General features: G+C 43.1%; 1 protein-coding gene across 1 annotated transcript in view; it reads right to left on the bottom strand.

Annotated features, from left to right (window-relative positions):
• NPHP3 (nephrocystin 3) overlaps positions 1-19,483 on the bottom strand; it is a 39,959-nt gene extending 20,476 nt beyond the window's left edge. The window contains exons 1-10 of the mRNA XM_075546923.1: positions 19,059-19,483; positions 17,311-17,436; positions 16,410-16,560; positions 13,968-14,120; positions 12,893-13,026; positions 10,720-10,880; positions 8,613-8,769; positions 5,737-5,811; positions 4,226-4,399; positions 1,973-2,076 (exon numbers count right to left, since the gene is read on the bottom strand). Coding sequence (XP_075403038.1) covers positions 1,973-2,076; positions 4,226-4,399; positions 5,737-5,811; positions 8,613-8,769; positions 10,720-10,880; positions 12,893-13,026; positions 13,968-14,120; positions 16,410-16,560; positions 17,311-17,436; positions 19,059-19,451 — 1,628 coding nt within the window. The 5' untranslated portion in view covers positions 19,452-19,483. The remainder of the gene's footprint in view (positions 1-1,972; positions 2,077-4,225; positions 4,400-5,736; positions 5,812-8,612; positions 8,770-10,719; positions 10,881-12,892; positions 13,027-13,967; positions 14,121-16,409; positions 16,561-17,310; positions 17,437-19,058) is intronic.
• Positions 19,484-26,053: the final 6,570 nt, after the last annotated feature.

The following is a 26,053-nucleotide window of genomic DNA, read 5'->3' as shown; positions in this document are numbered from 1 at the left end:
TACTACCCTGTTTCCCCAAAAATAAGACCTCCCCGAAAGTAAAACCTAATTACAGTTTTGCCCCTCACTAAAATATAAGGCACCCCCCGAAAATAAGACCTCCCCAAAAATAAAACCTAATTACAGTTTTGCCCCTCACTAAAATATAAGGCACCCCCCGAAAATAAGACCTCCCCAAAAATAAAACCTAATTACAGTTTTGCCCCTCACTAAAATATAAGGCATCCCCAGAAAATAAGACCTCTCCGAAAGTAAAACCTAATTACAGTTTTGCCCCTCACTAAAATATAAGGCACCCCCGAAAATAAGACCTCCCCGAAAGTAAGACCCCCTGAAGCTACCATAACTCTGAACCATTGTGGTGGGCCCGCTGTGCAGCTCACTGTTGACTGCAGCACAGCCGGAGCAGACAGGAAGTGCGAGGTCTATTTTAATAAAACAATAAATGTGAACCAGAGTCTTCTTCATGGGAAAATAAGACATGCCCTGAATATAAGACCTAGCGCATCTTTGGGAGCAAAAATTAATATAAGACCCTGTCTTATTTTGGGAAAACAGGGTATGAGTAGGAATTAACCACGATGTGATGACACAAAGCAACAATAATATTCCCAACATTAAAGAAAAACCCTAAAATGAAAGATTGTTAATATATGAAGGTTTAACATACAATCTGAAGAACGAGTCTGGAGTCATAGCTCTGTGATGATATTTTCATTTTGATGTACATATGTGGATAAGTTAAAAAGCTTTACTACCAAATCATAGAAACTTTTATTCAATAAAAATACCCAAATGTGAAGTGACTGTTTCTCAACACATCCTTTAATTAGGTCTACCAATTTCTGAAAATGGTGTTTTCATCTCTCTAACCCTTCTACCAAAGGGTTCTGTACTCTAATTCACACCGTGTCAAAAATAGCGGTTTGGGCCTTCCTTGGGCACTCAGATTGTGTTCCTTTTAAATGTTCTTGAATTTTAGGAATAAAAAGAAGTCTGACGAGGCAGGCTAAGGGAAAAGGTTTCTCAATAAAATTCTTGTGGCGCAGTACTTGCGCCCTCAAAGAATGAGCAGGTGGACTGTGTTGGAAAACATTCCTGGATGCAGCTTTCCTGGCCTTTTCCTCACTAACGCCGTTTTCAAATTTCTTAGAATTTCTTCATACTAAGCCCCTTGGAAATTTGAAAAGAAAAAATGTAGTCACCATAGCAAGAGGACCACTTTGCCTTGAATTTAACTGGCCCAGCAGATCCCTAGATCCCTAGTTGTTTTGACCCAACTTTTTCTTGACAACTCCTTAAAAAGACGAAGACAAGTGTATTCCTTTAAGGACTTAACATGATCAGAACTACTGAACACAGAGACAGGCTTAAACTCATCCCTGTATGAATTGGAAACCTCATAGCAATACTTTTCGACTTACCCTTACAGTCTATCTTTGACTTGTTCCAAATATTTAAAATCCCTGTGGAACTTTTAATATGAAGCAAAAAACTGAAAATAAAGGCACATTACCTCCATAACTCACATAATCCAGCCAGTCACACTGACCACTCCCTTACCCAGCATGCCCTCAGCTCTTCCCTACATAATTTATGTACTCATCAGGCTCACATTTCCTATTCCTTTTTTCTGTATCTTCATGCTAACATCCAAATTGTCAAACCTATTCTATTCTTAATTTCATTCTTATTTTATTATTAAATGGTTAATATAGGCCATGCAATGGCTGTAACAACGGACTCAAACATACCAACTAATCATGAAGGTGGCACAGGACGGGTGACTGGTTTTCTTCTGTTTCAAAAAAAGGGTGCATGATTCACTGCTGGCTGCTTACTCAATGGCAACTAACAAGATCAGCAGCATCAAGAGCAGCAGGAAAGCAGGCAAGCAATAATCCATTTCACTGAAAGGATTCAGCCTTCAAACAATGGGAACAAGAATTTCATTACACTACATCATACATACCACTTTGATAAAAGATGGGACTTTCCAGAACCTGGTCCACCAGATACAAGAAGAGGTGGAATCGGTGCTGCTGCCGCCACTAGATCATTAAGGCGCTGATAATACTGGAAACAAAAATGAATTTGGATTGTAAGCATGTATATTCCTATGAGAATGTAAATCACAGTTATTTTCTGATGATCTTCTGAAAACATTAAAGAACACAGAAAACAAAGTCTACTTTTAGGCTGTGACAGCACTATGAGAATTTAGTTGTATGGCTGGCTAAAAATGCCCAAAGCAGGAAACTGAGAACAACCTTGCCTTCTACATAAAGTCTTGTGAAAAAGTAATGGTAAAGGATAAAACCGAAGATTCCCGAGGGGTACCCAACGTTCCCACATTTTGTGGAATGAACCCTAGAGCTGTTAGAGCAACTCTTGTGAAGAGCATCTGTTTCTGGGAAATCCTGGGAAAAGGCCCAAACTCAAGCCGATTTTGTGTAGGGCATTGGAATTTCCAACCTGCTCTAGAGAGTCAGGGTAGACTAGGTCTTTTGTGAGCTTTCTGAAATTGACTGAATTCTAAGCAACGTGTAAGAATTAATGTTCTCTGGCGTTCCCCAGTCATTCAAAACTGGCTCTGAGCTGAAAAGGACATACCCAATTATTTTCTACCCTCTCCAGTCATCCTGGGGGTTGAGATCCTTATTACCTATACCGGTGGTCTAAGCGATCGTTGATGAGGGATTAAATAAACTTGTAATTAAGTTTGCGGTAGCTAAAATTTCTAGGAGCTGCCACACACACACACAAAGATTATTTGCCATAGTCCTTCAGTGCCATATTGTTTGTCATGGCTACGTACAGAATACATTCAGTGAGAGCTCAAATAATTCTGACAACAATCATGCTTCTTCTAGTGCTACGGGCTAAACTGGTTGATTATTTCAAGAACCCAAGTTACTAAGGTCATGGTCCCACATAAAGCCCATTCACGAACCTGTGATTACCAGTTTCAGCCTCCTGTGATACAAAGACGAACACAAGATGTGGAATCAGAAGATGCAGCTTCAAATGCTGGGTCTGGCATTTATTCCCATGCCCTCTTAGGCAAGCTATGATCGGTTCCTCAGTGTCTTCATTTAGAAAATCACGGTAATGCCGCTCTCACCAAAGGACAGCAAATCTGACCATTGTTATGTGCCAGGAACTGCATCAAAGGCTCTCCCTGAGTTACCTGGCTGATTCCTCACAGTAATGCTCTCAGGTAGTCCCACACCCAACTCACTGCCATTGAGTCAGTGCTGACTCAAAGTGACCCACTGCGATTTCCAAGGCTGTAACTGCTGGTGGGAGTCTTTTGCCTACGAAGCTGCTGGTGATTTCACATGGCCCACTATGTGGATCACAGCCCAACACATAAGCACTGTGCCACCAGCATGCCTTCTGAGGTAGGCACTGCTAGTTATTTTCATTTTACAAATAAAATAAGTTAGGAGTAGTTGCTTGATCTCCACCATCAAGGGATGGGGAAGCCAGGACACACAGCCATACCGTACAAATGAGAAATTTTCTAGAAAAACACAACTGTTGATGTTAGCTACTGTAGTATTAGTTACCACAGTAGTCCTTATGTTATTAAATAGTTCTGAACATGTATGTAAATATCTAACATGTATTAGATATTTAATGATGATGACTAGGCCAATAAAAAGTGGTTACAGGTTGGGCTGCTAACCACAAAGTCAATAGTTCAAATCTACAAGCTGCTCCTGGGGAGACAAATGGGGCTTTCTACTCCTGTAAACAGTTAGCCTCTGAAGCCCACAGGGGCAGTTCTACTCTGTCCCCTAGGGCCACTAGGAGTCAACATTGACTTAGAGAGAGGGAGAGAATCTGCCTACTGCACAAGCAACTGTGATATGTTTTCTGAATATCTTGGACTTTGATTCTTCCAAGTAGAGGAAGTAGTGGTACTTTTTTACCATGCGTCCTAGAAATCCCAATTTTGGTCTAGGTGAGTTGCAATGGTGACATGAGGAACATGTAGTCTGTAAAGCCTAGTGTGTAAGTGAAAATGTTTGTTGTTCATAAGAACATGTAAATCTCTTACATACAAACCTCAGCACATGTCTCAACACAGACCGTCAAGCTACAAGGGCAGACAATGAGCAAAATCATTACTCTTGTACTCTTGAGAGGAGCAAAAACGTCACGACAGAGCCTTTAAGAGGGGACTGGACCTCTGATGGAAACTCCTCCATATGCTTACTTTCTCGAATCCCAATTCGTGGACTGAACGTGAAGCCTGTTGAAAAGTTTCCATTTGCTCTTGTTCATCATGGATGTCCCACAGAACGTCACCGAAATCATCTTCTTCTGGGATGGAATCGTCACTGCCCAAATCCTTGGACTCCAGGTCTGCATTCTCGAAGCCCAGAATGTCCTGACCACCAAGTGCAAGCAATGAAAGTTAATGAAACACACAAAGACCTGGGCACAGGTTAGCAATGTGCCTAACGTGAAGAAGGCAAAGCCAAGCCCTGCGGCCATTGTTTAATACCTAACAAGCACAATTTACAATTAGAAAACACTAACATAAATATAATGAAGAGAGTAAATCCTGTGAAAGCAGGACCTGTGTAAGATGGAAGCCTGTCAGAGAAGGAAAACTCATATACTCCCATTAATAAAGAGTGATAGAAAAAGTGGTAAGACTTCAAGGCCCTGAAAAACAAAGAAGTCCCACTGAGTTCTAGCGCGTACAGGTTCTACTGTATTCAAAACAAGAAAAACAAAGATAGCTCCCTTTTATTACAAACAAAGCTACAGGAGCAACTTGATTGGCATGGAATTTGATTTAGCTACATCTGGCTGGTGGAATTTTATTGACTCTGCTAATTCTAAAAGAAGCACACTGCTGTACAGTTTTATAATAATTTAATGACCAAGATGAGGCTTCTTGATATCAAGTATCTCTCCTTTTATATCTAATCTTCATATCATACCCATGAACATATGCTGTCCTTCACGCACTGGAAAATAGCAATCATGCTCCCTTCCGCTGGCTGCCAGTCATTCCACTCATTTTACTTTATGTATCTTACTCCCCAAGTCCACCAGAGGGCTGCGAGGCTCAAAGTTGCTCCCCCAATCTTTTCACTAAGGAAGGCCAGGCACATGTGCAGTCGGAATGTGTATCAATAGCCTGCAGCTGCCTTCTTTTGCTCCGAAAACAAGCCTCCCTATTTACAATGTTAGCGAAGTCAAAGAGATAATCTACTGCCTGACTTCTGAGAGCGGGTCCCTGACACCACAGGGAGGTCTCAGGAGGGATGGGCAACCACAGGCTAAACATGGCACATCATCCTATAGTGCTCCTGTTATCTGAGATGAGGGCATTATTATCACTATGGAAGTTCTTATATTAAACATAAACATGGGCACAATATGGAACTGGATAAATATATGTGAGACACACACACACACACACACACATATAAAAAACAAAATTTCAAGATAACACTTGTGATGTCATAGGGATTTCCAACCCATGATCCAGACCCTTAGCAGTGAGCTCTGCACAAACAGTTGCACTAGAGGACCGGCATCAAATGGGATGATGATGGAGAGGACTAGGCTGGCCACAATAACCCCAAGGGGGAGGGCTCTCGGCAGAAGCAATGGTGTTTTTTCCTGGCATTGTTATGTTCTCTGGAAAATTCCGTTTTAGGGAAAATATTCTTAAGACTGGATGGAATTTTACAGGAAAAGTATAGTTACCTGTTTAATCATCTTTTCCACATAAATATAAGTTTTATATACTCCTTCTGCAGGATCTCCTGAATGATCAATGATCTGAGGGGGGGGGGAAATGAAAGAAGCATAACCATCAGACATACCATTACCCCCAGGAACAGCAAAAATAATAGGAAGAGGCTGGCGTGGCTAACATATTTATCGAGTTCATATATGCCAGGCAATATTCCAAAGTATTCCATGAATCCTAGCTCATTTATTCTCACAGCCCTATGAAGAAGACACTATTATTATCTCCATTTACCGAGGAGGAAACTAGGGCAACTTAAGTAACTTGTCCAGGCAATTTATTGTGCATTGATCACATGAAGTTTGTACTTCATTTTCACAGAGCATTTGGTTTTATGTAAACAATGCTGCAATACAAAGCCCATTTGTGTGTGTGTGAATTTAGTCTTGTGCATATTCACCTGCCTCAAAATCAATATTTATGCCAATTACGCTATAATTTTACAAAAAGACAAAAGCAAGATGGTACTTTTGTTATGTGAAGCAGTAGTCTTCTGAGTTTACTAGGAGCATGTCCACTATCCGTAAAGAACATATATATTACTAAGAAGTGATCAGCATTAGCTAGGATCAGAGAGCTTATCAAGGTAATAAGCATGGGAACTTGCCACTGCCATTAAGTCCATTCTAACTCACAGTGAGCCAACCGGACAAAGTAGAACTGCCCTGGTGAGTTTCTGAGACTGTAAATCTTTGTAAGCTGACAGCCTCATTTGTCTCCCGAGGCACAGCTGGTGGGCTTGAACTGCTGACACTAGTTAGCAGCCCACCGTGTAATGATACATTATCAATGCTCCTTAACCTGCCCTCTAAGTACTTCTAAAATCATGAGCAAGCTCTACCTTTACTCATGCCTTTATAAAAAGAGTTCATCATTCTAGCATACTAATTTTTAAAAGCAGTATTTAGAGAATAAAGGGTCCTATAGCTCATGGGGTCTAGTACACGAGGCTGATATAAAATAATTAAAGAATGAATTGACTCTGGGGAGTACACTAAAAATGACTTCTTTCAGTCTAAGGCTCTTCAATCTCTCATGCTGGCCTCAAGATACCTTTTCACACTACATGACGCAAAGGAAAATGCTTGAAAGCTACAGTTGATTTGATTTTCTACCTGAGCAAGAGAAATTACAACTTTGACAAGATACTGCAGTTTTATTTAAATTTTACACTTAACATTGACTATAGCACATTTACCAAGCCACTTCAGTGTACTTTACTGTAAAACCCATAATTTTGGTTCTAATACCATTGCACTATGCGTGTAAAGTCAAAAACAAAACTTACTGCCATGGACTCGATTCTGACTTACAGCCACCCTGTAGATAGGGGTTTCCAGACTATCAATCTTTATGGGAGCAGAAAGCCTGTCTTTCTCTTGCAGAGTTTGAACCATTGACCTTGTGGCTAGTGGTTCAATGCATACCTGACAGCGCAGTGGGGCTCCTTGCATTTAGGGATGATGAGATCTTCCTTGCACAAACAGTCAGTTTCTCCCAATCGCCCTAGGAAAGATGACTATGCAGACACTCCTCACTATCCTTGCTCGGTAGGCAGACTTTGTAGGGAGAGCAGCGCAGAAAAGAATCTGCTCTGTCAAAGTACAGATGCTACTCTTGTTAACCATACACTAATTGATTCCTCTCTCTCTCTTAGAATTGTTGTTCTGCAAAAGGAGTTTCTGTAATGTTGGGTCAGGACATTAGAAACAGCCTGCTGGCCCCTCTCAGAGGAAGGTAAATAATTCCAATGGGCTGCGCAAATCAAGGAGCCATCTGCCTAGGTGTCAGAGATCAAAGCACCATCAAAGCACCAGCCTGCCTCAGAATTTTTATGGACAGAGACCCAGAGTCCCCCACCTCCTCCCCCCCAAGCTGAGAATCCTCTCCCCTTCCTCTTCATATGCCACCTGCGGTTTCACACACTCCCTTTATTGCTTTACCCTCCCCCCTGACCAGAGTAAAACGCACACTCGCCATCACAGCTAAGTGTGACTTCTCAGGCCCTCCCAATGGCTGCTGTGGAGTTCCCTGGGAGTTCAGGGCTCCTGTCTTTCTCTCCCTTTCCCTTCTCTTCTCTCCCACAGTAGCAGCACAGGTTCTCTAGCCTCCCCGCTGGGGTCCATGAATCCCTCAGGAAAGCGCAGAATAAACTTGCCCTTTTCTTTCTCTCTGGCCTGGCCTCGGTTTATATATGTGGGAAGCTTAACAGCTTCATGGTTACGCTCTGGGCTGCTGACCGAAAGGTCAAAGGTTTGACCCTCCTGGCTGTTCCTTATGAGAAGGGTGTCACAGGTAGCTCCACAAAGACTGATAAGCCTTGGAAGCTCTAAAGGGCAGTGCTACCCATCCTTTAGGGTCCCTGTAAGTTGGAATCGACGCCCCATCAATGGATTTATTAGACTCCATAGAAACTCCTCCAACGGCACGTACCGCATCTCGTACCAAGGGAGAGGAAGGATGTTAAGATGTCCACAAGGGCCTTCGGCATCCTCTCCTCTCTCAACTCTATTTTAAAATAATTTTCCCATAGGACCTATAACGTTTTAACATACTATATATCTTATATATTGTTTTATTTATCTCTTGAACTTAGCACTAAAGCAGTGCTTGGGACATAGAAGGTGCTCATTATTCTGCGTCCAATTTGAATGAATGGATGAGTTGATTCATATTTAGATTCGCATGACATATAGATGCAAATACAAATGTACATAAAATACCCATAATGGACTTCCTTGTTTTTATTCAAAGTTTCGCTATTTTTGATATTTCTTTCATCAAGTTTCAGCTGTAAGTTTAAAAACAAAAACAAAAATGTCGACTTTACCTTGGCTTTGCTGGTCTTGTTTAGGTTAGAAACTTGATCAATCAATTGCTGGACAGAGTCAGAACTGACTTGTCCATCTTCCACACGATGATAAATTAATCGTGGTTTTCCTTCAGGGTTTTCCAGAAAGGCTTCTTCACAGTCTTCCAGTAAAAGGCTAGATTGGAAACCAGCAGTTTGTGTGTGTGCTACACAACAGCATTGTCAATTAACCAAAGTGCCAACAATGGGGTTTACTAAAATGACTTAACGGCCTATCAGCAGAACAAGCGAAGCTTTCCAAAAACTGATGATTTATAGCTTGGTCTTAAAATGCAATGCTTTTATTAGCAGACGATGAAAGTGGGTACAGTAAGTTGTACATTAAATTTAAAGCGCACATAACTTCGTTTTTTTTCGTTAAACATGAAAATAAAATCTCAGAAGTACCGTTTAATGTGGCTCAAAATAATGGATCAGACTCTTGTAACTCTGCAAACAAATGGAAAACACAATTCTATTTACAAACTGTGATTTCCAAATAAAAACACACATATCGCCAGCTCTCAGGTTTCAAATCTGTTTCTTTACTGGAGCTTTTGTCTCTTCTCATCATTACATGTCAGGCATCTTTACAGCCAAGATGACTATAGAGAAGCACTGCGGACATGGGGGAGAGGTTAGACAGCGAGGGAAACCATGCCTGAAAAACACTTTACCTGTTGTGCTACAGCACAAACACAACATACAAAACTGCACACTGCATTACGATCTAAACCCTAGAAAAATCTGAGTAATCTATTGGCGTTTTTATACTGCAATGACAACTGCATTCAATTTCCCTCAGGAACATGAAATGAAAGCTTGTCTAGAGAGGTGTGTGTGTGTGTGTGTGTGTGTGTGTGTGTGTGTGTGTGTGTAGGGAGGCGTTTCCCGTGATTCAGAATTAATATCATAAACTTGAGGACCAGCCCCAAGAGACAACGACTATCCCACAGCATGTTTCTCTGCCATTCCAATCTATCAAAGAAAAAAGGAAGATCATTTTGACCGTCTTCTGTAGAATTTTGGCATTTTAATGGATCACCTGTGATTGCTTTGTGAATACAAGCGTGGGCCTCGCTTCTAGGCATATATTCCTATTTCAAAACCACTCCCTACAAAGTTGACACACAGTACTCAGATGAGTATGTTTGAGATCTAGTCTAGATAATGTAGTGGGAAGAAGATAGGGTACAGACGAAAAAAATCTCATCAAAGTTGATAATTGGTAAAGCGAGATAATTCATAACATCAACAAATATTTTAGCTACTTGCCCCTTTGCTGTTCATAAAGCAGCCCAAACCTCCAGCCAAATGCCCCACATAATCCCCCACTCACACACTGAACATCAGAGATAGCCTGCAACAATAATTAAAAAGTGTTTGGGAAAGGCTAAATCCAAGGAGACAATAGATCCGGCGAGGAAAGCTAGCCTCGTGTTAGGTCTGTTTTGTCTTCTATCTGTGTATATGGTTGGTAAAAACTGTATTTACAGATAGGTTCATCAATGTGATTATATGTGCATTCTAAGAAATCTCTTGACATTACTGAGCTTATTTATGCAGCAAGCTCTTTAGAGCACTTAAAGTGTGACTCAAGTGTTCAAGTGCACAGGCGCCATCTAAGTGCACACACGTCTCAATTCTCATGCAGGGAAGAAAGCAGTGCAGGTCAGTGAGGACCACTGGAAGGCGGGTCGTCCTGTGCTTTGTAAAGGGGCAGATGGCAAACACTGTAAGCACTGCAGACCACCCAACTTTATCACAATTATGCACTTCTATTGCTCCAATGTAAAGCACTTGGAGAAAATACATGAGTGATGAAGGTGGCTGTTTTCTAATGAATCTTTATTTTTAAAAATTGAATCTGGATGGATTTTGTTGGGCATAGTTTGATAGTACCTGGAACTTTCTATCCATTTTATTGAAATGGGAAACAGTTATAGAATTTATTGAATTTCAAGGGTTGTTTCCAATGATAAGAAAGTGTTTAGAATTTACCTTTTGAAATTCATTTTGCAATCTCAGTTCTAGTGAAAACCTTAACTCCTGCCATATATGACACACAGATTCCCCCCCAGCTTACCTTGGTAAAGTTAAGTGAATGAATAAAATAACTAATGAACTCTTCTCAATTTCCCATTTTCTTACAGTGAGGTATTGCTTGTCTACGTCCATCGGAAAATACACAACATGGAAAAAATATCCCATTGTTTCACACATTCTTTTAAGTTTTGGTGAATAATCCTAAAGACAAAGAACATATACAAGCATTAAAGACCATATGTTGACTTACATTATGTTACTAAATAATGACAACTGTTATGCAAAAAATTAATAATTTTTAAAAAATTCCTTTTTTAGGAGCCTGTATTCAATGAATGGGTGAAAGCTTTGGGCTTTAAAGTATTTCTTTTTTGACCAAAATTAACTAATAACACAAAGTAAATGAATTTGAGCCAACAATTGAATATTATAGCATGTATACCACGTGACAGATGGATTTATTTCAAATTCATAAGCAGTTTAACAAAACAATAGCTTGACAACCTGGTCACGTTGGCCTGGGTCATAGTAGTCGATGTGGTCTGTACCACGACTTCTTCTAAAGCTGGGTGTGAGGCAGGACGAGATCACGTATAACAAGGAAGTGTGGCTTAGAGACAAAACCTACCGATACTAAAATGTTGAACTTCATCTAATTTTCCCTTGTCATGAAATATTCTTTTAATTTTTGTGTCCCCATCATTCAATAATGTAAAACCTAGTCTTAGCTCTGGGCATAGAGAATAGATGGCTAGCTAGAATGTGCTCCTTCCCCTAGAATAATATAAATACTACAATATAAGGACCCTACTAAGGAATACATATTATTATAATTGCAAACAAATGCCAGGAGAGAGATGGTAGCTATGAAAGCGGGCACTTGCAAGGGTGTGACATTTGGATAGAATGTACAATGCACTATTCTAAGAGCAGAGACGTCCAATGCCTTCATCTAACCGCCAGTTACAACCTTCTTTTTCCTGTCTAGAGCCCAACTTCTTATTCCCAGGAGTTAAAACCAAAACAACAACTACTACTCCATCCCTCCCACAGATATATTTGTATTATCAGTATGTAGAAACTTGCATCTTTCTCTCTCTCTACATGCACACACATACACAGGAGTACCGCCAAATACCTGGAATTGTGTTTTTAAAGCTAAGTATTTAAATTTTTTTTACAAAACAACCTTATCACTTTCTAAGTACTCTCCAATACACTTAGTACATTTGTCAAATCTGCGATTCCATTCTTGGAAACATTTTTCAAATTCATCTGTTTGGGTGGCTGACAGCACCTCCCACTTTTTTTCTTCACCAAATCGCTGTCCTTTCATGTACCTCTTCATTTGCAGACACAAAAGAAGTTGCAGGGAGTGAGGTCAGGTGTGTCAGTTGGGTGGGGCAAGAAGGCATGCTGTTTTTTTGCCAAAAACTAGCGCACAGAGATGGCTTCGTGAGCAGGTGCATTGTTGTGGTGGCAAAAGTCCCCTGCCTGCCACCATTAGGCCTTTTTGTCACACATTGTTACATGATCTTTTCAGAGCCTCTAAAGAGAAAGCGTGATTAACCACCTGACCTGGGGCAATGAACTTTAAATGTACCATGAGCTGACATTTTCATCTGTTCAGGAAGTTGATGGATGTCTAGAATGAGGTTTGTCATCAATCAACATTTCACCTTTTTTGAAAGGAGAAAAACATTCATACATTGAATTTTTCCCATAGCACTGTCCTTATAAACAATGCTCAACATTACAACAGTTTCTGCTGCATTTTTCTGAGTAGAAAACAAAATTTCACAGCCATATGCTGTTCTCTTAAACTGGCCATCACAAAAAAACGAGATTTGAGTGAAACTGCTTTCACAAAAAAATTCACTGTGACCCGAGAGAACCTTCCCAGGCAATGACACTGGGTGCACTAACCCAGAGTGAGTTGCTCGATGCTCGCCTAGTGGGAAAATGTGTGCTATGGAAGCTCCATCAAGCGGAGCTCCTTTCAATTTTGGGGGTACTCCTTTGTTTATATACACTGATAATACAAAACTGATTTCTCTTAACAAAAGTCCAAGATGCTGCCTGCACTTTAAGGACTGAAATCTAATAGGTAATAAACTATCATGTTTGATGTAGTATATCATAAATATTAGGGCAGATGCTAATATTCATTTGTGATCTACATCAGTGCATACAGAATCGATAAACAGCCTCACCTTAAGGAAAAGTTCCATTTCAGGCTGGGTTTCTTCCGTATAAATGAGGTAACACCTGACAGTGTTACTCCAGAGAGAATGTGAAAACAAGGGAGTAACTTGTAACAGACTGGCTACAGCAACATCCCAGTCATCTGGAAATAAAATTTTTCATAAAATCATGAAAAAAATCGCCAGAAAACACTAGACAGGATGATTCAAGAGAAGCCTGAAAAAAACACGAAAGGCATGGCAGAATGAAGTCTAAGCTTACATGCTACTACTGCTAGAGCTTCTAGAATGACACAGAAATCAGCTAGTCCCTACCCTCAAATTCTATCATGAGAGTCAATGCAGTGGATGTCACCAGTGGGCTTCCCTGGGATACCAGCGGCTCCAATCAAATGTCATTGAATTATTTGACAAGAGACTGTCCATCTGTTTGCTGTCTGAGGGGAGCCCATACTCCAAGGTTGGCCAATAGCTCTGTCCTAATTATTATCCCAACATTATAGTGTATCAAAACAGAAAAGTTTAAAGATGACAAACTGAAACTAGAATATTTATGAAAATAAGTATTTAAGACATACTCGACTAATTCAAAACTGACCATTAAAAGACAATTTTCATTTTGCAAAGAGAATTTTAGCTTTAAGGAAAAAAAGGAGTGGAGCTACTACTGACTTCTTAGGTAGGCACAGATACTCACTTTGTGACTAGCTCTTAGCAGTAGGGACACCGAATGACATAAAGCCATTAAAAATATTCTTTGTGTAAGAATACTCAGCATCCTACTCAGCATGGATTTTAGTATTCTGCTCCTTAACTTGCTGTAATCTCCCCCAGCAATGAAGCAGAGGGAAGAAATAAACCTACTGTTTCTCAGTTCACCTACGCTCTCCTTTTGCCACTCCACTAAAACATCTGAGCGTCTGAGCGACTAGTCCCTGATGGCCAGGGTGTGCTAAGTAAGGGCAGGCAGGCGCCCAGAACGCTAAACTCATGTCCTGTTGATGGTACTCCTCTCTTTTACCGGATTACAGTACAAAAGCCCTCACACTGGTTACCACGGTAATCGGAAGAGAGCATGTATCACCTCTGTTGACGTTTGCAAAGGGTCCTTCTACATCGATAGAACTGTGGGCGAACTCAGGGCCTCGGAAGGACTGCTGAAGCTGCATCATACTCCCGATGGAAGGCTCACTGCCCAAGGCTCCACTGGGCCAATATTCACACTGGGTTCCAGCAGCTGCGAGCAAATAATTTTATCGTTTGAAAATGTTTAAAAGCTTACCACATCCTCAGAACAAGATCTTTGATTAAAAATATATATATATATATATATATATATATAAAATAGTATTATTAGCACAATGAAAATCAAACTGCTGGCTAATGTAGTTCTGGTTATCATCTCAAATTCAAAGAGAAGATCAGAAACAGAAATTTGAAAAATAAAAATGAGTACAATAAACAAAAGGAATTACAATGGGAGAAAAGTTACAAATACCCTCCTCCAAATTACAAAATCCATTTCTAATTGTCCAGTCCAGGTCTTGATGTAAAATGTCAAGGAATGAGCCGTTATAGGTAGACTGTCACTAGCACACTAGTAACCTTTGTCATTCATCCGACTATACATTTTCTTTGGCAGGGAATACACCCTTGTTAATCTCCCAGAACAACAAATGTAGTGATTAAATTTATAAAGAATAACTTCATAGCATCCTGGACTAGCTATACGTAAATGGCCTCCTGGATGAAATTTCTGGCAAACTTGAGATTACTCTCTATGGCTCACTGGATCTTAAAGAGCGACATTCCCTCAGATGTTGTTGCTTCAAGTTTAAATCAAAATACGAGGAAGGAAGACCCAGGAGGGCGAGACCTAGGAGAGCCTAGCACAGTGGTACCCAACCTCCCTGATGCCACGACCCTTTAATCATTCCTCCTGTGGTGGTGACCCCCAACCATAACATTATTTTTGCTGCTATTTCACAACTGTCATTTTGCTACTGTTAGGATTCGGGAGACCACTGTGAAAGGGTTGTTTGACCCCCAAAGGGGTCGCCACCCACAGGTTGAGAACCACTGGCCTAGGGAATTAAATCACCGTAACTTTGAGACACTAGACACTTGACAGGTCACCGCTGAAATACCACTCAGACCAAGGTGGGGCATAAAAACCTTTTCCTCAGTCACTCTTGGCCAGAAAGAATCACGTCTCTTTTGTTCCTCAAAAGTGAGGAATAAACCGTCCCAGGATGCTGGCCAGATGCGAATGCTAGTCAAATGCAAGTGGAATGGGGAATGCTGGTTGCCACATTTCAATCCAAAAGGTAGTCAGTTTGTAAAAACACAATGATAGTGCTTGATACACAGACAAGTGACTATATTTTCACTACATTTAAAAATCAATTTCTTTTTTCCCAGTATCTGTCATACTTAAAAAAAAATTCTTGGAGTAAGGCGAGCCCTGTCAATCTATCATTTCAGGTTTTTCTTTCCTTAAAAAAGCATATTTTACCAGTTTCATGAAAAAGTGAAGTATTTTAACGTACGGAGACAGCAAGTAGAATAAGGGTTTCTCAGGGGGGAAGGGTAGGGGGTAAAGGTGAGAGGACATTAAGGAATTTAAGAAGAAAGAGAATGTTCGGAACCTGATTATGGTAGCAATTGTACAATACTGCTAGATGTGACTGAATTATGGAGTGATAGGATATCTGTATTACCTTCCAATAAAAAGATTTTGGGGAAAAAATAAGATAATGTATTTTAGTGATTCACAAAACTGCCTGAAGAACAACTCAATAAAATGTTCGGCAGAGGTTATGAATGCTTGTTACAAAGAATATATCACCGTGTGCCAAAATCAGAGCCTATGAACTGTCCTCCCGTATTCACTCTCTCCTCCTCCTTCAGTAACAGGACCCTAAATCTCAGTTGGACAAATGGCTGGCTGGCTAATGATGACCCCTTCCAGTCTTCCTAGGAACAGTTCAGGTCAGGGAGCCTGAACTGAAACGCTGGCCCCTCGAGCCCCCTAGCTGCTCAGTGGGAGAGCAATGAGCCCGCCTGCTTCCATGACGATGAAAACTCCATGAGGCAGTTCTTCCCTGCCCTCTCACGGCCTGGGTGAATCAGAATCTATTCAACAGCAATGTGCCAATGAAGTCTGAGCAGAAGGGATCGATGGACCTTCAAGGAGAGACGTGTGTGTTCCCCACCTTTCCTCTTCCTCTTGACCAAAGTGCAGAAGTGATGACTGGAGCTGGCCAGCTACCTTAGACCAGAGACAGAGAAGCATTGGCTATGGATTAAAGTTGGCCGAAGGAACCTCAGCCCGGGCAGTTGCACGTGCTTGTGTTTCCCGGAGCAGAGGTGCCACCACAGCTGAACGAGAGCAAGTGAGGAAGAAGGGAATCTCCATTTTGCTAGATAGATCGGTAAAAGGAATAGAGTAGGGCTTAAAGTTGGCTCTGCAACCCCACGGCAGGCTTTGGAAGCTAAAAGTATTATAAATGGGAAATAAGCTCACCAGTAACAGCTGTATAGTTGTCATCGGAGTCAGACTCCCCCGGGTCAAATACTTGGACCCCCTGTGCCTGTAGCCTCTGAAGTTTGCTCTCCAACTCTCGCTTGGCTCTCAGTAAGTCCTGAATCTCATTTTCCTTCGTTTCCCGAAAAATCTTTAAAGAGAGCATTTTCAGTTTTACATGTTTTCTTTCTTTTTTTATGGTCAATAGGTTATGCCATTAATCTTCCGGGAAAAGGCCCTTCATGCTGGAAGCCAACACTACATTCATTTGTCCTTTGATCTCCTCCTCTGTGGCATGAGCAATCCCACTCCCTTGCCCTGGAATCCTGGCAGGATGTGTGTCTGTGGCGTGTGACTGTCCTGGGTGCACTGCGGTGTTCAGCAATTTGTCTCTGGCCACTAAATGCCAGGAGCCATACAAAACATCTGCACACATTTCCAAATGTCTCCTCCACATACAGAAACAGTTACTTTTTTTTCTTTCCCCAAATCCCCATTTAAATGTCCCCTTTTATACCTGATCTCTGAAACTATATCAAATTTACCATATCAAATTACAAAACAAAAAAACACTCTAGTTCCATTAATTTTATAAACTGTAACAAACCCACATGATTTACTTCTTTTTCTTTTTCAAAGAGGGACGCTGCAGTGGTTTGCAGTGAACTAAAGGTTAGCGGTTCAAACCCACTCCGCAGCACCACAGAGGAAACGGTCTGCCCTACGGACTGAAGCTCAGAAATCACTGTGGAGTTTTCAGAAAACACTACCTCGTCACACCTGAGGTTACCAGGCACTGAAATCAATGCAGCAACAGGTGAACAGGTGTATTATCTGCAGTCCTGTCACGCTTTAAAAAAAACTGTTTGGGGGGAGGGGGCATGAAAAATAAGGAATTTACCTTGAATTGCCTTTTCACTTTATCCCTGTCACCTTCAAATGTAGCTGCTCGCTCCATGGCTTGGTATTTTGCTTCTAGCGCACTTTCCTTTTCCCGAAGTATCTTCTGGTAAGTTTTCTGAAGTGCCTGGAATACCAAAAAAAACATATTCCTCCCCAAATTTCCATTGCCTTGCACATATATTACACGTCTTAGGATTTCCACCAATCTGCCTGCCATTTTACCAACTTTCGAGAACTGAGCATCGCCATTTTGTTCAAACACAGAATGACAACGCTGGAATGCAGGCAAGCTTGAAGCATGGAGCAAAATGAAGACCCTTCAACGGGAAGCCTTCAATGGAAATTATTCCGATCTCAACATCAGCTCTTAGACTTCCCGCCACCGCAGTTTTTTTCTGTCTTTAAGAAAACAAGAATTACTGTTTGCATGATGGAATCTGAGATGGCAATGGGTGTGTCCTGGTATCGTGATCTACTCATCTTGCAATCCCCAGGACCCTCCCACGTCTGCTTCCCCGCGGGCCTCCAGTGAAAATGGGACGGATCGGGATAAGACACACGTGTGAGCGGCGGTGTTGTTTTTCATGCCTGGATGTGTGAGAAGGAAATCAACTGAGTTACCTACAGAATTCGGATTGGACACAGTTACAATCAAGGTCTTGTCAGCTGGAACTGCCCTTCTTTTTTACCTGCCATCACAAAGACACATCAAAGTGCAGGAAGCACTGAGGTGGCCAAGTCCCCTCTTTATGGGCGCGGACTGGACACATGAAATCAGATAGCTGAGGAGCACAAATCCATGCCATACAGGTGTTTCCAGCCTGCTCTAGAAAATCTTGTAAGGCAACAGATACCTGCTGACATCTATGTCCTCTGGGAGAACACGGCATTAAGCTAACTAAGCAAAACAAAGAAAATCTGATTAAAGGAACATTAAGAGAAGGCATAAGGATTTTCTTTTAGAAACATCAGCAAAGGCATTTACCCAGCTCCTGGATCTATTCAAGTCCAGGAGAACTAGCAGTGCCGCTGCTGCAAGCAGGGAAGAAAAAGGTACCCCATAACCTCAGTCAGGTTGTTCTCAGCTCACGGTTGGAGAACTTGACTGACAGGAAAGTAACCTCCACTGTATACTATGTCCACAGACGGCGTTTATAGGCTTGTTTTTCTCTTTTGTTCAGGGTGTTTGAGTGGTCAAATGGACTAACGGGAAGTTGACCGCATCTTTGAAAGATTTTCCACCAGACGGTGAAATCCAGGGGTTTTCAAAGCTTCCAGCAAGTCATGGGAAGATCAATGTGAGTCCTGGTTGAAGGGATGCAAAAACATTTTTTTTGCACAAAACTCCTAGAAAGGGTTTATAGAGGGGCTTAAACTGATGTCCCCAAAGTTTTGTGTACATGCGTGCCTCATGTGAACCTGTGGGGGGGGGCCCTTGGAGATTGACATTCCTTGCTGCTTCCAGGTGCCTGGATGAATGAACCAGAAACAAGAGCGTCGTGGGTGTGTATGGAGGGAGGTTCAGGGATCCCTTTAGAACCTAAAGAACAAGGTCCTGGAACTGCAAGACGGTGCGGTTTCCACCCCCATTTCAAAAGGACTAGGTTTCGGGGGAAGGGCTGGATGCAGGGCGATCTGGTGTCGCGCACCCAACGCGGCGGAGCCCCGGGCGGCTGCGCGGCCGGGCGCGGGCCTGCCCGGGCCTCAGTTTCCCCGGCGCTGCGGCGGCCCCCGGCCCCGCGTTACCTGCAGCTCGGCCCGCAGCCGCTTGTTCTCCGTGTCCAGTTTGGCCTCGCGGCGGCCCATGGACAGCAGCTCCTGGTTCTTGCTGACCCGGAAGATCTCGTACTCCTTCTTCAGCCGCTCGTACTCGGCCGCCGCGTACTCCAGCTCGGGCACCGAAGAGCCCGTGGACTTGAAGCTGGCCCCCAGCAGCCCGCCGCCGCCCGCCCCGCGCGGCAGCGAGCCCGGCCCGGCCCCCGCCGCCGCCCCCGCGCCCCGGCGGAACGAGCTGCGCAGCAGGCGGGCCTTGGGCTTCACCTCCACCGGGATCTCGCAGGCCTCGCCGCCGCCCGCGCCGTACGTGTCCTCGATCACCTCCCCACCCGCGGGGCTCACGAGCGACGAGGCGGTCCCCATGGCGCCCGAGGCGGCCTCCGCCCGCCCGCCGCTACCCTGAGGGAACGGGGCGGGGCGAGAGGGCGGGAAGAGGCGGGACTAGAGGGCGGTAAGGGGTGGGGCGAGAGGGCGGGGCGGGGCGAGAGGGCGGGAAGAGGTGGGACTAGAGGGCGGCGGGGCGGGGCGAGAGGGTGGCGGGGCGGGGCGAGAGGGCGGGAAGAGGTGGGGTAGAGGGCGTCGGGGCGGAGCGAGAGGGCGGGAAAGGGGCGAGAGGGCGGGAAAGGGGCGAGAGGGCGGTAAGGGGTGAGGCTAGAGGGCGGCGGGGCAGGGCGAGAGGGCTGGGAGGCGGGGCTAGAGGGCGGGAGGGGCGGGGCCGTGTCTGGCGGGGCAGGGACTGCGGGACGTTGAGCTCGCCTGCCGAGCCTGCGGAGTCCCGGGGAGAGGGAGTGACGCCGCGCCGCGGGCTGAGATGCTGCACGGTCTCTGCTGCCCTCGCGGCCGCCGCTAATGTCCCGGTCCGGCGGGCGCTCCAATCGGACGCCTGGATGGGAAGTCCGCGGGGGCTGTGTGTGCCCGTCACTTTGTACCTCTCGGTACGCACGTGGCTACGAGGACCAGCCATGGATGAGCTTTTCAGCCTAAGATAACAGGTGCAAGCCTTAGTCCACCAAGGACACGTTTTCTGACTCACGGCGGAGACCGGCACTGGAGCTTGCACACCAGAGAAAGGCAATAACGGAAAAGATAGACATGTTACAGTATTGGGGGGGAAGTGTGGAACTTAAAACCAGGACAACCACCGAACAAAGCCAAGCCACCCTGCTGCCATCTAGGCTGTTCAGACTTAAGGGGACCCCTGTGTTTTAGGTGATTTGAAAAAATGTAAGAAGATGCTGTGGGAGCGGAAATGGGATTGTTCTAAATTTTAAAAGATTTGTCCATCAGGTATAGGGTCGTGTGAACTCCTTACCTGCTCTTGTGCGTCTGTTAACTGGGGTTTTTAACCTGTGCTTTGACGGGTTTGCAGTCCTGGGATATAGAAAAGGTGGCGGGGGAAGGTGTACTTGAATGACTGCTGGTGTGAGTTGACTATTGTGCTCTGTTGATAAGAGGCTCAAGCTGACCCGTTTTGCCACAGGTACTTTGGGAACTTCTTTAAAGATATTCACCCACCCCGATCAATGGGGGTCTTTAATTCTTTGACCAGTGGATTCGTTGTTACAAGTCGATTCCAGCCCGTGACAACCCCATGTGTGTCGCAGTAGAACTGTGCTCTCTACAGACTTTTCTTTTTCGCCTGTTTTCTTTGTGGTGGTTAGGTGCTGCTGAGTGACTCAATTCCGAGCGACCTTGTGGACAACAGAACAAAACACCCCATCATTGTGCAGTTTGAGCCCATTCTTTCAGCCTCATGTCAGTCCATGTCACTGAAGGGCTTTCTCTTTTTATGCTGCTCCTCTGGTTCTCAGAGCATAATGTCCTTCTCCTGGGCATCAAGACACTTGCCCATCCCAAGTTCTCTTCATTTTCAGCAAGCCAGGTTGTGTCAGCTGCGTGTCGCAGGTTGTTAATGAACCTTTCTCCAATCCTGATGCTGTGTTCTGCATAAAGTCATGCTGCTCAGGTTGAAAAAGAATGGTGAAAGACTATGGGCATCATATGATGCCTATTTCTCCTGCTTTTAGACCATAGAGTGTCCCCGTTGCTCTGATCAAATGACTGCCTCTTGGTCTATGTATACATTCCACAGAAGTACAATGAAATCTACCGGAATTCCCATTCTTTGAAATGTTATCCATAATTTCTTACGATTCACATAATCAAATGCCTTAGCATTGTCAATGAAACACAGATAAACATCTTACTGGTAATTCTTACATTCAGCCACGGTCCATCCAAGTATATGCAACAATACCCCTCATTCTATGTCCTCATCTGAGTCTAGCTTGAATTTCTAGAATTTCTTTGTCTACGTACTGTTGCAACCATTTTGAAATTGCTTTGAGTAAAATCATACTAATCATACTTGCACGTGTTATTAGTGAACCTGTGCAATAAATCCTGCATCCTGTTGGGCCACCTTTCTTTGGAATGAGCACAAATTCCATTCTCCTCCAGTTGGTTGGCCAAATAGTTGTCTTCCAAATTTCTTGGCATAGACAAATGAGTATCTCCAGCCCGGCATCCACTTGTTGGACATTTCAGTGGGTGTCCTGTCCATTCCTGGAGCCATGCTTTTCATCAATGCCTTCATCGCCTCCTGGATTTTTCCTGCGTTACCACTGCTTCTTGAGCCTTCGCTGCCTCATGAAATGGTGACAGATTCATGTCAAACAAAAGCAAGAAAAAAGAAACGGTTGAATTTCAACTAATTTTTTTGATAGTCACTTCCTTTTTTATTATAATGAAAACAGACTCAATGAAAACATTTCAAAATTCAATAATATCTACATATACACTTCAGTGAAACAGATTACAGGCTTCATGTTAGACAACCAATACATAGGACTTTTAATGGGAGCATTTTCAGAGGTTGGTTCTCAGGCCTTTCTTCTGTAGTGCCTCTCCGCAGACTCAAACCACCCTCTTTTGGTTAGTAGCGCAGACTTACTCCACCCAGCAGACTGACTCAAGCTCCGGTAGCTTGATTCCAGCGGTTGCTCACTCCTTTCTAGGCTGCAAGGGATCAGCCAGGGGTCCTCAACCTTCCTAATGCTGCAAACCTTTAATACAGTTCCTCATGTTGTGGTGACCCCCAACCATAACATTATTTTTGTTGCTACTTCATAATTGCAATTTTGCTACTGTTAGGGATTGTACTGTAAATATTTGATATGCAGGATATATTTTCATTGTTACAAATTGAACATGATTAAAGCATAGTGATTAATCACAAAATAATATGTAATTATATATTGTGAAATATTTATTTCTAAGGACAAATAAATGAAAATTTGTCTTGAAGCATGGTATAGTATGGGTAAGTCTTCCCATCGGGTATTCATATGTGAGTGGATATGCATGTGGGCAGACCTGCCTGGAGACAGATAGAGGAGAGGAGTCTCGGTTGCTAAGACCATCGGAAATATGTGTTTTCCGATGGTCTTAGGGTACCCCTGTGAAAGAATCCATCGATCCCCAACGGGGTTGTGACCCACAGGTTGAGAACTGCTGCTTTAAGCATTCCCTCTATTATTGGCCTTTCAACCCTTTAGGACAAACCTGAAGTGTTCCTTGCTGGCTTCAATTGCCTGTTGAATCACATCTAATCCACAGGTGCTGTAGGCCAGGTTCCCAGGGAAGCAGACTCCGGGATGGAGAGAACCATGCAGCTTGTTAGGGAGTGCCCGTGGGATAAACACCTATGGAAAGGAAGGGATAGAAGCAAAAGTGGGTAGAGGGAGAAGTTGACTATGATGCAGCTCCTCAAGGGAAGCCTCGTCAACCCTTCAGGGAGGTCTGGGATGGCCCTGAAGTGGCCTGAGTTGAGTGTGAATGGTTGGATGTTATACTCTTATATCATCCAGTTATTGGCTCAAGAGCTAGGCTATCTTAGGCTAGCAAAACCAGTAATACATGTGCATATAAATATGTACAAATTTGCATCAAGAAAATGACTCATGCAATTTTAGAAGTGAGCAAGACCAGGTTCAGCAGATTCCAAGTTCATGGGTCAGATGTTAAAGCAGGGGTCATTCAACTTTGAGACAGAAGAACCAATTTCATCTCTCAGAACAATTAAAAATTCTTCGAGTTATAAGTATATTTTTACAAACAAATCAAATCACCATTATCTGCATAATAGCCTTTACATTTTTTCAACTTTATTTAGAGCCACATGTATGTACCAAAAGAGCCACATATGACTAGAAAGCCACAGTTTGCCGACCCTTGGGTTAGAGACTTCTTTTGATTTGTGTAGTTATAGAGGCTGATGAACCCTAGGTTGGTAGAAAGATGACAGACTTGTGGCTACAAAGGCTAATGGGTCCAAGGTCAACAGAGGCTAATGAATCTAAGATCAGAAGATCAGCTTGCAGATGGCTGATGACTCCCAAGATCAACAGGCAATATGGCAGACTGTTGGCTCAAGTCCAAAGAACCAGAGGTCAATGGACTAGATAAAGGCACAAGACTCAGCAAAAAGCAAAGCAAGCTTTTCCTCATCAACCACTTATATTGGAAGGATGTCACACACCCAAGGATACTGTCTTTCAATTGTATTAGGGTGGTGACTTGAGTCGTGGTGTCACATTCCACCCTAATCTTCTCCCATAATGGAGATAAGAGATTGTTTGACTGTAACTACATTGTTTTACATTATCTCATGAAGGATTATTAGGTGTCAACTGAGAATCTTAGCCCAGCTAAAAACCTTAATGATCACAGCCCTCTCCAGCAGACAACAGTTCTGTTGCAGCTGACAGCTAAGGGCTGTGTGCTGGTAGTACTTGCAGTTGTTGGGGAGAACATATTTTTTGGTGTTGAAGGGGAATCTGGGTGGTACATCACAACTTTCACCACAGTGAGAAATATATGCTCTCTGGCTCAAACAACTTTGAGGCTGCAGGCCAATTCTAGCTCAGCGGTACCAAAGTGGATAGGCATATTTTTCTCTTACTCATTAGAATTTCTTCCGGAAGGTGTCAAGCAGTAGGCCTTTATGTTCTTCAAAATCCACGCAATACAACACACTAACTTCCTTAGATATTCTCCTGAGATCAAAGGAAAGGTTCTTACCTTCTAAATACCTCTGGAACGCTCTCCCTTTTAAAGCCAGTTGTTGAGGCGTCAGTTCTGACTGTGGTGACCTCATGTGTTAGAAATACTGCACTTCTTAGAAATTTCCTTTTTCAATCTTAAAAAAATCATTTTATTGGGGGCTGATAAGCTCTTATTATAATACATTCATACATGTGTCAAGCACATTTGTTGCCACCATCATTTCCCAAACAGTTTCTTTCTTCTTGAGCCCTTGGTATCAGTTCCTCATCCCCCGCCCCCCTCCTGTGATCTTCTGGAAGTAGATGGTCAGACTTTTCTTCCAAGGAACCTCATGGTGAATTTAAGCCATCACTTTTCAGTTAACAGCCAAGCAATTTAACCATTCAAACCACCAAGAAACTTCCTTTTTATCTTTAAAAAAAAAAATATATATATATATATAGTTGATTGTATTTTGGGTGCATGTTTGTCCAGAATTAGGTTCTCATTAAACAGTTTTTACACAAATTACTTCATAACAGTGGTTCTTAACCTTTGTTGCACATTAGACTTGCTTGGAGAGTGAGGAACTTGAAATCCTACCCCTGATCAATTACATCAGAATCTCCAGACATGGGAACCTGACTATCCTTTTTTCCCCCTCAAAGTTCCCCAGAGGCCTTTAATCAGCATTTGTGGCTGAAGCCAAGCCCATCAAATTAATTTCAACTCATTGCAACCCCACGGGATAGACCAGAACTGCTGTACATCTTTATAGGAGCAGAAAGCCTCATCGTACTACTGACCTTGCAGTTAGCAGCCCAGAGCCACCAGGGTTTCTGCATGGCTGAAAACCAGGGGCTCAATCCTCTGCCTTTTCACAATTGCCAGCAGGCATGCAGCTCCCCTTGGCACGTGTTTGCAGTGCTGCGATGCACGCGTCCAGGGTCCCGATTAAGTCTCTTCTCTTTCATCACAGCTCAGCGGGCGTGAGTTTAGTTAGAGCTACAGTCTGAACTTCAATTTTAGAGAGAGCTAGCACATCACAAATGGTTATAAGGTTCCTGAGAACATGTATAACTTGACATCAATGATGCCGTGCCATTACAGACTTTGAAGAGGAAAAAAATAAAAAAGAAGACAACTCTTAGAGGAAGGTAAACTGGTTCTCATTAAAACAGCCAAGCTACTCCCAAGCCATTTAGTCTTGCTCAGGTCTATCAAGCGAACTCTGATTTCTAAAGTCTCTTGCTCCAGAGTCTGTAAACATGACTCCAATTTCAGGAGTTAATAGGGATCATTTGATCTGATGAAGCATGTGCAATTTGACATTTGCACCACTAGGGGACAGGAAAACTCAAGAAAAAAATAATTTAGCCTGTAATGTTTATTTGGAAACCCACAGGGGGGAGCTGTGAGTCAGCGTTGGCTCTATGGCAGGGAGTTTAGCTAAGTTTTGTATTTTAAAAAAAGTTATTTCCTCTTGATAAAACCTGTAGGGACTTCAGGCAAGGGATTGTTTTCAGTAGTGATAATCTACATTGTTTTACTTACAAGTAATTCCCATGACAAGAAATAACAGGAGGCTGAGAATTAGGTATGGACAGACCAGAGCTGAGGTGGGCAAACTTTTTCTCTAAAGGACGGGGCAGTGAGTATTGTAGGCTCTGCAGACCACGTGGATTCTGTTGCAGCTGCTCAATTCTGCCACGGTAGCCACATACGGTGCACAGCAAATGAGCATGGCTGTGTTGTGGTAAAACTTTATTTGCAGTAGGTCAGATTTGTTGTGGGCAGGGCTTTCGTTTGTCGACCCTGAAGCTAGAGGGATCATTCTCAAATCTCATTGATTTTCAGGGAGTTTGATAAAAATTTAGAGTCATCTACTAAATCAAGCTGCCTGTGGTTGAAGCCCAGGC

The sequence above is a fragment of the Tenrec ecaudatus genome, chromosome 4 (assembly GCF_050624435.1).
Source record: "Tenrec ecaudatus isolate mTenEca1 chromosome 4, mTenEca1.hap1, whole genome shotgun sequence".
Taxonomy (NCBI): domain Eukaryota; kingdom Metazoa; phylum Chordata; class Mammalia; order Afrosoricida; family Tenrecidae; genus Tenrec; species Tenrec ecaudatus.
Note: the sequence above shows the minus strand (reverse complement) of the source record. Positions and strands in the feature narration are given on the sequence as shown.